Source organism: Nicotiana sylvestris, chromosome 12, assembly GCF_000393655.2.
Source record: "Nicotiana sylvestris chromosome 12, ASM39365v2, whole genome shotgun sequence".
In the NCBI taxonomy this organism is placed as follows: domain Eukaryota; kingdom Viridiplantae; phylum Streptophyta; class Magnoliopsida; order Solanales; family Solanaceae; genus Nicotiana; species Nicotiana sylvestris.
In genome coordinates this window covers 96,325,663-96,340,559 of record NC_091068.1, presented here as the reverse complement: position 1 = coordinate 96,340,559, position 14,897 = coordinate 96,325,663, and the positions used below count along the sequence as shown (strand labels likewise).

The 14,897-nt window shown below is 40.5% G+C and overlaps 2 protein-coding genes across 2 annotated transcripts; both read left to right on the top strand.

Annotated features, from left to right (window-relative positions):
• The first annotated feature begins 2,115 nt into the window (after positions 1 to 2,115).
• On the top strand, positions 2,116 to 2,544 carry LOC138883412 (uncharacterized). The gene has a single exon (XM_070164097.1). It carries the CDS (start codon positions 2,116 to 2,118, stop codon positions 2,542 to 2,544), a length of 429 nt encoding a protein of 142 aa, XP_070020198.1.
• Positions 2,545 to 4,803: 2,259 nt separating this feature from the next.
• Positions 4,804 to 5,406, top strand: LOC138883411 (uncharacterized). Its single transcript, XM_070164096.1, has 2 exons — positions 4,804 to 5,016; positions 5,116 to 5,406. Exons 1-2 carry the CDS (start codon positions 4,804 to 4,806, stop codon positions 5,404 to 5,406), a joined length of 504 nt encoding a protein of 167 aa, XP_070020197.1.
• Positions 5,407 to 14,897: the final 9,491 nt, after the last annotated feature.

Below are 14,897 nucleotides of genomic sequence, written 5' to 3'. Positions count from 1 at the left end.
TCCTGTCTATTTCCTTTCTAGACACTAAGATAGTATGGTTTTATATATTCTACTAGATTGCCCACATACTTGTGACACTAGGTCTTGGCACACACATTGGTAGACTTGTGATTGTTGGATTACTATCATGATTTAAGTTCGTAATCATTACTTTCACCTAATTATGTTTAAGTTTCAACTCCTAATTTCCTTATCAATATGGAAAGGTTTTCATGTACTAATTATGCAAATGAGGATTTACTAGTTAATTAGTGTTGGCTTGCCTAATAACGGTATTTGGCGCCATCACGACCTAATGTGGGATTTGGTTCGTGACAACATGGTATCAAAGCACTACGTTCACGTAGGTCTCACATGTTATGGGCAAACCTGGTAGAGTTTTGCGGATCGGTACAGAGACATCTGTACTTATCTTCGAAAGGCTATAGGGTATTAGGAAACTACACTTTATTTATCTTCTATCATGCAGTCGATGGTATACTAAATTTCCTTCTTCTATTCTCTCACATATGGTGAGGACGTATATGGCAGACGTTCCAAACCCAGGAGAAGATGCTCCCCCCATTGCTAGAGGTCGAGGCAAAGGTAGGGGGAGGGCACCGTCCTGAGGTAGGGGACGAGGGTGTCCTAAAGCTTCCCTAGTTGCACCACCGGCTTATCCAGTAGGGGATCCCATTATTGAGGAGAAGGGTGAGGTGCCCGCAACAGTGCTTGCCCGGGCAGATTTCATGATAGTGCCAGGATTCCAGGAGGTCATGGGTTGTATGCTGCGGTTAATGGACTCTATGACTCAGGCTAGTTTATTTCCAGTAGACCTAGCCATATCTCAGGTAGGAGGGGGAGCATAGACCCCTACTGCTCAAGCTCCTGGGCATGCAGTTGTCGTATATCAGACTCCAGATACTCTACCCATGGGAGTGCTTAGCTAGTTGTGGCAGTGGCACCTGAGTCTAGACCAGATGCGGACGGCGATCCGCAGAAGTTGTTGGAAAGATGGACTAGGCTACAACCTCCCATCTTCAGAGGTGAGCGTCATGAGGATGTCTAGGATTTCATTGATAGGTGCAGGGATAGACTGAACAACATGAGGATATTGGCGTCCTATGGAGTAGATTTCCCTGCCTTTCTATTAGAGGGTAGGGCCCGTAGATGGTGGGCAGTCTCACCTTATCGGTAGACCAGTATGTTTTCCTCCCATGACTTGGGATCAATTTACATAGCTTCTAATGGACAGGTATATTCCACAATCTCAAAGGGAAGAGCTGCGAGGTCAGTTCGAGCAGCTCGAGCAGGGTCAGATGTCAGTGACTGACTATGAGGCAAGATTTTTTGAGTTGTCTCACCATGCACTCATGATACTTCCTACGGATGCAGAAAGAGTGCGAAGATTCGTTGCAGGGTTGCACCCCGGTATTCGGGCGACCATGGCTCGAGAGGTTGAGATGGGGACTGAGTATCAGCTAGTGGCAAAGATTTCTCAGAGTATTGAGAGTTACCACCAGAGGGGTAGAAAGAAGTTGCAGCAGGACAAGAGGACCCAATTCTCTAGAGAGTTTAGAGGTGCCCTAGCTAAGGGTAGAGGTCAGTTTGGGAGGGGTCAGCCCAGTAGGCCCTCGTATTCAGCACCACCACCACCTCCTCGAGGTGCTCTAGTGAGGCCCTATTTTAGTGCAATGATAGAGAGTTCTTACCGCCCGCCAGCTATTTAGGGTTCATCCAATGAATATTCTAGTCATCAGAGTTCTTCTAGTGCCTACTTTAGTGCTATGCGAGAGAGTTCATACTACCCACTAGCCATTCAGGGTTTTACTAGTGGGTATTCGGGCCACTAGGGTCAGGCTTCAGGATAGCAGTCTATAGCACCACAGGGTTGTTATGAGTGTGGGGATCCGGGTCACATAAAGAGACTTTGTCCCAGACTTTGGGGCAAGGCAGTACAGCAGGGTCATCAGCCTATGATTACAGCAACCCAGAGGTGGGGGACAGGTTGGTAGGGGCCATCTTAGAGGTAGAAGCCAGACAGGGGGAGGTCAGTCAGCCATTGCTCAGCCAGGCGCAGGCTAGCCAACCGGCAATCCAGCCAAATTCTATGCTTTTTTGGCCAGACCAGATGCAATGGCCTTAGATGTCGTGATCACAGGTACTATTTCTGTCTGCGGTAGGGATGCTTCGATATTGTTTGATCCAGGGTTTATGTATTCATATGTGTCATATCTGTTTGCTCATTTCCTGGATATTCCTCGTGAGTCTTTGGTTACTCCTGTCAATGTGTCCACTCCTATGGGCGATTCTTTGGTTGTGGATCGGATCTACCAGTCTTGTGTGGTTACATTTTGTGGTTACGAGACTAGAGCGGACCTTCTGTTACTTGACATGATCAACTTTGAGGTCATCTTGGGCATGGATTGGTTATCTCCATATCATGCCATTCTTTATTGTCATGCTAAGACTGTTACTTTAGCGATGCTAGAGTTTTCAAGATTGGAGTGGAAGGGTTCCTCTGTTAGTTCATCTAGTCGGGTTATCTCTTTTCTGAAGGCTTGACATCTGGTCCAAAAAGGGTGTTGGCTTATCTGTCCTATGTTCGGGACACCACTACAAAGTCTCCGACGATTGATTCAGTGCCAGTAGTCTAGGAGTTCACCGATATGTTTTCTTCTGACCTTCCAGGCATGCTGCCAGATCGTGACATTGATTTCTCTATTGAGTTGGCTCCAAGTACCTAGCCTATATCTATTCCACTGTACTGTATGGCTCTGAAAGGGTTGAAAGAGTTGAAGGAGCAGCTTGAGGAGTTGTTAGCAAAGGGATTTGTGAGACCTAGTGTATCACCTTGGGGTGCACCAGTATTATTTATGAAGAAGAAGGATGGGACTATGCGGATGTGCATTGATTACCGCCATTTGAATAAAGTCACCATTAAGAACAAGTACCCGCTTCCTCATATCGATGATTTGTTTGACCAGTTGCAGGGTGCTAGGGTGTTTTCTAAGATCGGCTTGAGATCGGGGTACCACCAGTTAAAGATTCGAGACTTAGATGTTCTGAAGACTACCTTCCATACTAGATATGGTCATTATGAGTTTCTAGTGAGTTCCTCCGGCTTGACTGGGGTGCCCCAGCTGCATTTATGGACTTGATGAACAGGGTGGTCATGCCTTATATTGATTCGTTTGTTATTGTCTTTATTGATTACATCTTGATCTACTCACGTAGCCTGGGGGAGCACGAGCTGCATTTGAGAGTAGTGCTTCAGACATTGCGAGAGCAGAAGCTATATGCTAAGTTCTCCAAGTGTTAGTTTTGGCTAGCATTCTTGGGGCATGTTGTATCAGGAGAGGGTATTAAGGTGGATCCCAAGAAGATTGAGGTGGTTCAGAGTTGGCCACGTCCCACTTCAGTGACTGAGATCAGGAGTTTCCTGCGGCTAGCAGGTTATTATCACTGATTTGTGCAGGGCTTTTCATCTATTGCAACACCTCTGACTAGATTGACCCGAAAAGTTGCTCCCTTCTGTTAGTCCGGTGATTGTGAGGTGAGCTTTCAGAAGCTCAAGACAGCTTTGACTACGGCACCGGTTCTAGTATTGCCTTCTGGATCGGGGATGTATACGGTATATTACAAAGCTCCATGCATTGGCTTGGGTTGTGTATTGATGCAGGAGGGGAGAGTTATTGCATATACTTTGCATCAGCTGAAGATTCATGAGAAAAATTACCCCATGCATGATCTAGAGTTAGCAGTGATTGTTCATGCTCTTAAGATATGGAGGCATTATCTGTATGGGGTGTGCTGTGAGATTTATACTGATCATCGCAGCTTACAGCATTTGTTCAAGTAGAGGGATCTCAATTTGAGGCAGCGTAGGTGGCTTGAGTTACTGAAGGACTATGACATCACCATCCTTTATCATCCAGGCAAGGCAAATGTGGTTGCGGATGCCTTAAGCAGGAAGGCAGAGAGTATGGGTAGCTTGGCATTCATATCAGTAGAGGAGAGGCCACTAACTTTGGATCAGTCCTAGGCTAACAGACTTGTGAGGTTGGACATTTCAGAGCCCAGCCGGGTCCTTGCATGTGTTGTTGCCCAGTCTTCATTATTGGGATAGATCAAGGTTCGGCAGTTTGATAATCCGCATTTGGTAGTTCTTAGAGAGACAGTGCTACAGGGTAGTGCCAAGGAGGTTTCTATTTGCGAGGATGGTGTTCTGCGACTCCATGGTCGCCTATGTGTTCCTAATGTCGATGGCTTGAGGGAGAGAATTCTAGAGGAGGCACATAGTTCACGGTATTCTTTTCATCCAGGTGCTACGAAGATGTATCATGACCTGAGGTAGCATTATTGGTGGTAGCAAATGAAAAAAGACATTGTGGAGTATGTACCTAGATGCCTAAATTGCCAGCAGGTCAAGTACTAGCATCAGAGGCCAGGTGGTCTACTTCAACAGATGACTATACCTGAGTGGAAATGGGAGCGCATTACTATGGACTTCGTAGTTGGGTTGTTGCGTACCTTGCAGAAGTTTGATGCAGTTTGTGTCATTTTTGACACGCTGACCAAGTCGGCACACTTCATTTCAGTTGTGACTACCTATACTTCGGAGAGGTTGGCCAAAATTTATATTCGGGAGATAGTTCAATTGCATAGTGTTCTTGTTTCCATCATATTAGATAGAGGCCATCAGTTCACTTCGCATTTTTGAAGAGTTGTACAATTAAGTTGGGGACTCGTGTCGAGCTCAGCACAGCATTCCATCCTTAGACCGATAGACAGTTGGAGCGGATAGTTCAGATATTAGAGTACATGCTGAGAGCATGTGTGATTGACTTTGGAGGGCAATGGGATCAGTTCTTGCCTTTGGCCGAGTTTGCTTACAAAACCAGTTATCAGTCTAGCATCGAAATGGCTCCATTTGAGGGTATATATAGTCAGCGATGTCGTTCTCCTATCAGGTTGTTTGAGCCTAGTGAGGCTAAGTTGTACGATACCGACTTGGTGAAAGATGCCTTGAAAAAGGTAAAGTTGATTAAGGAAAGACTTCGCACTGCACAGTCCAGATAGAAGAGTTATGCAGATCAGAAGGTGCAGGATGTGTCATTCATGGTCGGTGAGAAGGTTATCTTGAAGGTCTCACCGATGAAGGATATTATGAGATTCGGGAAGAAGGGCAAGTTGAGCCCAAGGTTTATAGCCACATTTGAGGTGTTGAGGCGAGTTAGGGAGACTGCTTATGAGCTTGCTCTACCTCCCAGCCAATCGGGGGTTCATCAAGTTTTTCACGTGTCTATGCTTCGGAAGTATCACACCGACTTGTCTGATGTGTTAGACTTCAGTACTATTCAGCTAGATGAGAGCTTGAGTTATGAGGAGGATCTAGTTTCCATTGTTGATAGACAGGATCGCTAGTTGAGATCCAAGAGGATTTCTGCGGTAAAGGCCCAGTAGAGGGGCCAACCAAACGAGGAGGCGACCTGGGAGTCTGAGAAGGACATACGGAGCAGATATCCACACTTGTTTAGAGCCTTAGGTATGAATCTAATCTAGTTTGAGGACGAACGTTTGTTTAAGAAGTGGAGAATGTAACGACCCGACTTGTTGTTTTACTTTCTAGAACCTTGTTCCCCTAAATAAGATTTCCCCTACTTGCTTTAATTGATTTTGACTTATGGGGATGGTTGGTTCGGGATTTGGAAGAGTTTGGGTTGAAATCGGAACACTTGGTTCCTTAAGGTTGGTTTAAAAGGCCACGTTTGACTTGGGTCAATATTTTGATTAAACGACCTTGAAATCGGAATGTGACGGTTCCAATTGATTCGTATGATGATTTCGGACTTGGGCGTATATCCGGATCGGGTTTTGAATGACCTGGGAGCATTTTAGCGCATAATAGTGAAAGTTGGTTCTTGAAGGTTTTTAGAAGTTCTTTAAATTTGGTTTGGAGCGGGTTTTTGTGATATCGAGGTCCGAATGGAATTCCAAGATAGAGAATAGTTCCATAATGTCATTTAAGACTTTCACACAAAATTTGGTGTTAATCCGAGTAGTATAAGTGTGTTTCGCCACATTGGAAGTAAATTGAAGAACTTGAAGTTCATAAGTTTGAATCAAATGGTTTTAGGGTGTGATTCCTAGTTTTAATATTGTTTCCGGTGTTCCAAGCATTCGAACGAATCCATTTTATCATTACAAACTTGTTGGTATGTTTGGGCGGGACCCCAGGGGCCCCGAGCGTCAATCGGATGAGGCTCGAACTAAGTTGGAAATTTGAGAAGGAGCTGAAGCTCCAGGTTTCTGTCATAACCGCACTTGGTTGGCCAGCCGCAGGTGCGAGCCCGCTGAAGCGGCTAGGCCATCGCAGATGCGGCCCAAGGGGAGGAGCCCAGGTTCCGTAGATACAGCTCCTCTTCCGAAGAAGCAGAACCGCAGAAGCAGTCACCCGACGCAAATGTGGTTGTAGCTAGCGCGGCCCAATTCTGCAGAAGCGGATGATCTCCTGCAGAAGAGAGACCGCAGATGCGGAAATAGCTGAATGTAGTAGCCTTCATTAAATACGAGAGTTTGTCATTTTTGACACATTTTACTCCATTAATATATGATTTGGGAGCTTCAAAAGGGGAGATTTCAACCTAGCTTTGTGAGGTAAGTTATTTCTACTTAAGTGAGTTTAATACATAGTTTATGGGTAGATCACAACATGTAAATTAGTCGAAAATATAGGTTTTAGGTTTTGATAAAAACAAGATTTAACACACGAAATTTTTTATGGAATGAAGTAAAAATCATATATTCTTGATCCTTAGGTTATGGGTGACAACTTCCTTTGAAAATTTCTAAAATCCGGGCACGTGGGCCCGGGGGTGAATTTTAGGAATCTTGCCTTTGGGGTTGGATAATCACTTTAATAGCTAGAATATGAACTTGTAAGCCCATAATGATTGGTTTTTAGGCTATTTAAATAGTTTCAGATAGTGCGGCTCCGGTTTGAGGGTTTGAGCGCATTCTTGAGTTGCAAATAGGCTCGAAACGAGGTAAAACTCTTTTCTAACCTTGTAAGAGGTAAATTTCCCCATAGGTAAACTTAATTAATATATGATTAATTGTGGGGGCTACGTACGTGCGAAGTGACTAGAGTTCGTACGTAGCAACTATTCCTGTTATGTCCTGGTTGTTTTAGGCTTACACCATGCTTTGTGGGTACCGTTATATAATTATATTGTTGATTTGCATTGAATGAAACTAAGTTGAGAATGTCATGATTTCAAGGATTTCAAGAAAATTTTTATTTTGAAAAGAGTTGAGGAAACATTAAGTTATATTTATACTTAACCGCGTTGCAAGTATATTTCGCGAGCGGGGTGATTATTTTCACTACTCTCATGGAGCGAGTTGTTCGCCTTAGCAGGTTACTAAATTGTATATATCGTTCAAGTCGTTTGACCCTCGGCAGTGTATAGTTTACTTTTATGTTGAATCAAGCCAAACGTCCTCGGTGGTATTTGTGTGTTATATAAGAACCGGAACCCCTTATAATTCGTATGATTCATTGCTTGAAAGGTCACCTATTTTAAATGAAGAAAGTGCCTAAATATATTGATTTTATGAAAGGATTTTTCAGTATTATTCTTGTTTGAGCTTGTTGTTATCTACGTACATTGTGAATTAAAATATTGAACTTCATATCATTATATTTGTTGACCCTAGTATGTGTCAAGTCGACCCATTGTCACTACTTCTTTGAGGTTAGACTGGATACTTACTGGGTATATATTGTTTATGTACTCATACTACGCTTCTGTACTTGATTGCACAGGCTTTGAGGTAAGTGCATCTGGCTGTCAGTCTGGCACGTAGAGTGGACTCTTTAGCTTGAGACTTCCGGTGAGCTGCCCTTCTGAGACGTTCTACAACAGCTAGAGTCTCTCAATGTCTTTACTTTTCTTGTCTATTTCCTTTCCAGACAGTAGGATAGTATGATTTTGTATATTCTACTAGATTGCCCACATACTTGTGACACCAGGTCTTAGCACACACATTGGTAGACTTGTGATTTTTGGATTACTATCATGATTTAGGTTCGTAATCATTACTTTCACCTAATTATGTTTAAGTTTCAACTCCTAATTTCCTTATCAATACGGAAAGGTTTTCATGTACTAATTATGAAAATGAGGATTTACTAGTTAATTAATATTGGCTTGCCTAATAACGGTGTATGGCGCCATCACGACCTAATGTGGAATTTGGGTCGTGACATGTACCTTTAAAACAAGAAAAAAAGAGACATTATTTTAGTAATAAAACAATTTTTTTCCTACACTTTAAGTTGAAGTCCCATCTTTTCTCTATATATATATGGGTAGAGCATTCAGAAAATCAATAGAGCTTTGTCTCAAAGCAAATATCCTCTGCTTTATGTAGTAAGTATTCTTTTATCTTTAATTATTTGGTTTCAAAGTCAAACCTTAAGCATAAAGTTGCTTTTGTTAGGGAGATTTTTACGCACCAATGTAAGATTTTCCGGCGCAAATCCAAATTTAGTTGCGCCACGACGGATATCTAATGAAAATTTATAAGAAAATAAATAGAATTTGGAGTTGTATAATTATTAACAATAATTAAATTATATACTATACAAATATCAAAAGCAATTTTTGGGGCCTCATATTTTTTGGATCCTGAATGATGTTTTATACTTCAATGCCACACAAGAGGGGGATGGGTGATTTGTGTGTTGTCCAATATTTCGCGTGCATAGATTATATAAGGACCGAGTTCTTCTATGTGTTCCTTATACTATTATTGTAGAAATAATAAATGCATAAAGTAAAGAACACAAGTATTTTTACGTGAAAAACACTCTGCTCAAAACGTTAAAAAACCACAACCTACTACTCAGTAGGATTTTTCCCGACACTTCACTAAATCACTGAGCCAAACAGCATTGACAAAATTATTTGTAAACCTAAGGATTATTGATGATAGGCTATAATTATGTATTTTAGTCGATTATTACATTCCAATTTACTGCGCTTTAATTGAGTTTGAGCTTTAATCGCTAGTGTTTTGCACTAATTGTGTATTTTATGCCTTGTAGGAGTGATTCCGAGCTATGTAGATATTATGGAATGAATTCAAGTGATTTGGCGCTTTGAATTCTGAGTAAAAGCCCAAGGAATCAAGGCACGATCGTGTTCAGGAATCAATGGATGATAGCTAAGAAAGAAACGGAGAATCGAGCGGGCATACGACATATGGTCTCATAAAATGCACATAACTTTTCGCTCGGACTCGGTTTGGGCTCCACAATATATCGTTGGAAAGCTATTTGAAAGAGATACAACTTTAATGTCTTGCATTTTTGCGAATTCCCAATACTGCGCCGCAGCGTGCGCCGCATCCATGCAATTTTCCAATAGTCTGTCAGGAAACAACTCTCTGAACTTCCCCATTGTCGCGCCGCACAATGCGTCGCAGCCTACGGCGCGCCTGTACAAATTGTACAGAGTGATTGTCCTATTTCGTGCAGGATAAGGTATTTTCATCTGGGTCCAACCTACTTAATGTATGTACATGGAAAAATGTTATTTTGGGGACTCTGGACACACTTTAGACCTAGGAAGAGCACGGAGCTGTCGTGGAGATCGGAGATTCGACCTAAGGAGGCAAGAACACACTAGGAGCAAGGAGGAAATTCATCTATGAGTTTTTCACTTCCTTCTTCCTATTTTTATTATTCGTTATGAATTTTAATATTGTAGTTACGCATACTATTTTGAATAGCTAATTTGTTATCTAGGATTTTGATGGAACCTGTTGAAGGATGATTTTCTCGTTATGTTAATATAGATTTGTCGTAGTATTATCTCTATTTGTTCAACTATATTCTTATTGGTGTTGATTGAAGGGCCCTCAATTAGCTGCTCCTATTTAGTGTGCATTACTCGGGAGAGAGTGCATATTTAGGTTGTTGTTGAATAGCATCACTCCTAACGTATATAAGGGATCAATACGAAAGGTTTAAATGTGGGATTAGGGATAACGAGACCTTGGATGCGATCCGAGTGAGCCATATTTAATGCCAGCTAGCGTAATTCGGGAGAATATGTCTAGTAAATTGTGGTAATTACTCGGGAGAGAGTTATGACAGTCGGAGCAGTCATTATCGGTAGAGAATACTTAGGCGAATTTATAGAAAACGTAGCTGAAAGGATTCCGACAATAGGGAAAATCATAACTCTAGACCTCCTTAATCTTGTCTCCAATCCTTATCCTTGTTAATTCATAGTTTTACTGCTTTCTAGTATTTGTTAGTTAGTTAGATAAAAATAAACATTATAATCTTTATAATTAGGAAATTGTTTGGACTTGTGTTTCTTAGTGATATTGAACAACTGTAGCTAAGCCTTAGTTCTCTGTGGAATTCGACTCTGGACTTGTAAACCGGATTATATTTGCAACGACCGCTTAGTCCTTTTTATAAGGCATAGTTTGGCATGATCAAATTTTGGCGCTGTTGCCGGGGAACTATCGGTTTAACTGTACGTGTATATATTGCTAGATTGCAAGTTTGAACTTTTATTTTTGCTTTCTTGTATTTTTTTGTTTTGTTTTACTTGTTAATTAAAAAAAACACGCCATCTTAGAATGATGAGAGTTTTGATGTTGGTAACTCTACTTTTGATCCTCATGCATATTGTGGAGGAAACCACTCAGGGCAAAATTATCAAAATATTTCCGAGAGCGAGTTATGTGCACTAACTCAATCTTATGTGTGGAATGTGTGTGATATGTGTGGTGGTCAATATGGTCACTTTTATGGTTGTACTTATATGTCTTATCCTCCCCAACCCCTTACGTTGATGGTTCTTCTTTTTCTGGTGAAGTTAATAGGAACAAAGAACCCAGGGAAGCTAACCTAAAGAATATCGAAGATATGTTAAAGTGCCTTTTGGAACAATATAGTAAAATACAGCTGCAGATAGAAAGGCAAAAGGAAACTATTCACAATGTGAAAGTTCAAGTGAGTCAACTAGTTGAATATTTTAATGCTCAACAAGCCAATATTGTGAATAGTATCCAAGAAAAGCGTGAATTAGTTACAGAAATTGAGGAGCTAGAGGAGAAGGCCAGAATAAAACACCAACAATCAATCGAACTAGATTTTGAGGATATCGATGTCGTAGAAGAGAAACTAGAGTCAACCAAGGATATTGAGTATACATATTTAGTTGACTCTATTGTCATTAGTATTAAGGATGTTGGCAATCCCAATGTTTATGTAGTTGATCCCATTGGTCCACACTCAAAGCATTTTTCTACATTGTGTTTGGATGATGATATGAAAATAGAGTCGTCCGAGCCACTTGAGGAGTCAAGGAGTAAGGAACAAGATGCCTACATTCTGGAATTCTTCGTGTCAGAAATTCGGGTTACACACCTCATCTAAAGGCCAAGAAGTACAGAATACTACATTATTTTATTGGTCCAGTCAGATTCATTCCACCACCCTAGGAGCATGATCATAGAGCAGAATCGAAAGTTGGGGTCCAATTCATAAGCTCGAGGTGGAGGCAAAAAGTGATTCACGTCGTGCCACGACGTTAAATCAAGCACAACCTAGCTTTACTGATTTTTTTTAATTATATTATTTCTGTAGTGTCGATTTTTTATTTTCTAGGAGCATGGAAAGCAAAGCTATTGGAAGGATACAACAGCGAAGTAGATGGTTGGAACTAAGTGTGAGGTACCCGCACGAAGTACCAAGCCTGGGAGAAGTCTTAGTACCCCATGAGCTGCTATTGTTTCGGCCTTTGGCCTACCAGGGAGTTTCTTTTACCCTTTTATTAGTATGGTGTGCATTGGAGACAATGCACAATTTTAAGTGTGGGGTGAGGAGAATGTCTGGGAGACTTTCTATGCTATTTTAGTTGTATTTGTTTAATTAAATATTTTTTAAAAAAAATGAAAAAAAAAGATTAAACTTTTCCCGACGATGGATATCCTAGACAATTTTCTTGAGGGATTTAAGTCTAAAGAAAAAAGGACAAAAAGATTTTCTTTGTAGGTAGTGCAGTAATTCCCCCTTGTTTTTTCTTTATGTCGCGATTCTTTTCTATGGGTTTTGTTTGAATCCAGTGTAGTTAGTTTTTTTTGGGAGTAGGAGCCATTGTGTTGTGTTTTGAATTGAAGCAATATCTCTTGACTTTGTTATGCCTTGAGAATAGTCAGTCCTTTGGTTGTGACGCTTAGGCTCAGCTTTTGACTCTCGTATAAGTACCTTAAATTATATGTTCTTAACTTTACTCAACTGCTTTGACTAGAGTGTCTTGGTGATCCAATCTTGAGTGAGTCATGTGCCATGTGCGTGTGAGGTTTGTTGTATTCTGTGCATTGCATTTGATGTCTAGAACTTGCCCCGTGTGTTTGCAAAGCGAAATAGTAGTTTTGTTCAGTCTAGGAAGTGATATAGGCGTTTCTTTGTTGAGAAATATATATATACATATCTGACCCGCCTAATTATTATGTATCGTAGTTAACCCCTTCGAGCCTGTAATCCTATTTCTTTGGCAACCACATTACAAGCCTTACCCCTTTGTTTGAATTAACCATCCATTTGAACATTTTAACCTCTCATGAGCACTTGAATTATTATGAACTTTGTAAAAGTTAAAGTGTGGGGTAGTTGGTTTGGCTTTGAGTGGAACTTATTAAATAAGGAGAAAGGTGTACTGTTTTGAAAAAGTAAAAGCCACTTGAATTGAAAAATAAATAGTTGGATTGTTGTGAAAAATATTCCTTGATAAGTGGTGGCTCTTGATGTAAGTGTGCTTAAAGAAGAATGGAGTTAATATATAGTGATGTGAAGGTAGAGTTATGGTTTGACATAAGTGTGGGGTTTTAAATGTTAAAGTGTATGTATTAAAGTGCTTAGGAAGGTGTAGTCACTCTTATATCTAAATGTATCATACCCGTCCCGCATCCTACATTACAATCAAATAAAGTCCTACTTGATCCGAGACTGAATGAGCTCGGTTAGTAGAATAGTATACTACGGGCAAGCCTATGGTGCATCTTTTGTGGCAGATGAATGTTATTTCTGAGAGTGAGTGAATTCTTTCTATCTTGAGTTCCTAATTGTTCTTAACTTTTATGGTGTGTGGAATTACTCTCTTTTGTTATGTGAGGGCACTTGATTCATGAAGGAAAGTCAATATTGTGGACCTCTATGTTAGAGTAAGTGAGTAAGTTGTAAATAATGTGTGGTACTTGTAAGTCAAATCTTGAGGTGAAGATGCTACGCTTTTGTGCGTAATCTACTTTAAATATTCTTGGTGTGATGAGTTAGGACAATTGTTTAAAAAGGTCATGTCTATGTAAAGTATAGTTTGATTGCTCGAGGACGAGCAATGGTTTAAGTGTGGGGTGTTGATGATAGGCTATAATTACGTATTTTAGTCGATTATTACATTCCAATTTACTGCGCTTTAATTGAGTTCGAGCTTTAATCGCTAGTGTTTTGCACTAATAGTGTGTTTTATACCTTGTAGGAGTAATTCCAAGCTATGTAGAGATTATGGAATGAATTTAAGTGATTTGGAGCTTTGAAGTCTGAGAAAGCCCAAGTAATCAAGGCGGGATCGTGTTTGGGGATCAATGGATGATAGTTAAGAAAGAAACGGAGAATCGAGTGGGCATATGGCATATGGTCTAGTAAAATACACATAACCTTTCGCTCAAAACTCGGTTTGGGTTCCACAATATATCGTTGAAAAGCTATTTGAAAGGGCTACAACTTTCATGTTTTGTATTTTTGCGATTTCCCACTACCGCACCACAACTGTGCAATTTTCCAACAGTCTGTCAGGAAATAGCTCTCTGAACTTCCCACTGTCGCGCCGCACATTGCGTTGCAGCCTGCAGTGTGCCTGTACAAATTTTACAGAGTGATTGTCCTATTTCGCGTAGGAGAAGGTATTTTCATCTAGGCCCAACCCTACTTGGTATATATACATGGAAAAATGTTATTTTGGGGATTCTGGACACACTTTAGATCTAGGAAGAGCACAGAGCCGTCGTGGAGACCGGATATTCGACCTAAGGAGGCAAGAACACACTAGGAGCAAGGCGGAGAATTCTTCTATGAGTTTTTCACTTACTTCTTCTTATTTTCATTATTGATTATGAATTTTAGTATTGTAGTTATGCATACTGTTATGAATAGCTAATTTATTATCTAGGGTTTTGATGGAACCTGTTGAAGGATGATTTTCTCGTTATGTTAATATAGATTTGCCCTAGTATTATCTCTATTTTTATAACTATATGCTTATTGTTGTTGATTGAATGTCCCTCAATTAGCTGCTCCTATTTAGTGTACATTACTCGGGAGAGAGTGCATATTTAGGTAGTTGTTGAATAATATCACTCCTAACGTATATGAGGGATAAATACGAAGGGTTTAATGGTGGGATTAGGGATAACGAAAACTTGGGTGCGATCCGAGTGAGCCGTACTTAATGCCAGCTAGCGTAATTCGGGAGAATATATCTAGTAAATTGTGGTAATTACTCGGGAGAGAGTTACGACAGTTAGAGCGCTCATGTTCAGTAGAGAATACTTAGTCGAATTTACAGAAAACGTAGCGGAAAGGATTCCGATAATAGGGGAAATCATAACTCTAGACCTCCTTAATATTGTCTCCAATCCTTATCCTTGTTAATTCATAGTTTTACTGCTTTCTAGTATTTGTTAGTTAATTAGATAAAAATAAACATTATAATCTTTATAATTCGGATATTGTTTGGACTTGTGTTTCTTAGTGATATTGAACAACTGTGGCTAAGCCTTAGTTTTCTATGGGATTTGACTCCGGACTTATAAACCGGATTATATTTACA

What these genes read in the sequence shown, in the direction of transcription:
- LOC138883412 (XM_070164097.1), top strand. Translation starts at nt 2,116, where the DNA reads ATGGCCTTAGATGTCGTGATCACAGGTACTATTTCTGTCTGCGGTAGG.
- LOC138883411 (XM_070164096.1), top strand. Translation starts at nt 4,804, where the DNA reads ATGCTGAGAGCATGTGTGATTGACTTTGGAGGGCAATGGGATCAGTTC. An exon ending in TGAAAGATGCCTTGAAAAAG is followed by an intron (nt 5,017 to 5,115) that starts GTAAAGTTGATT and finishes GTCGGTGAGAAG; the next exon opens with GTTATCTTGAAGGTCTCACC.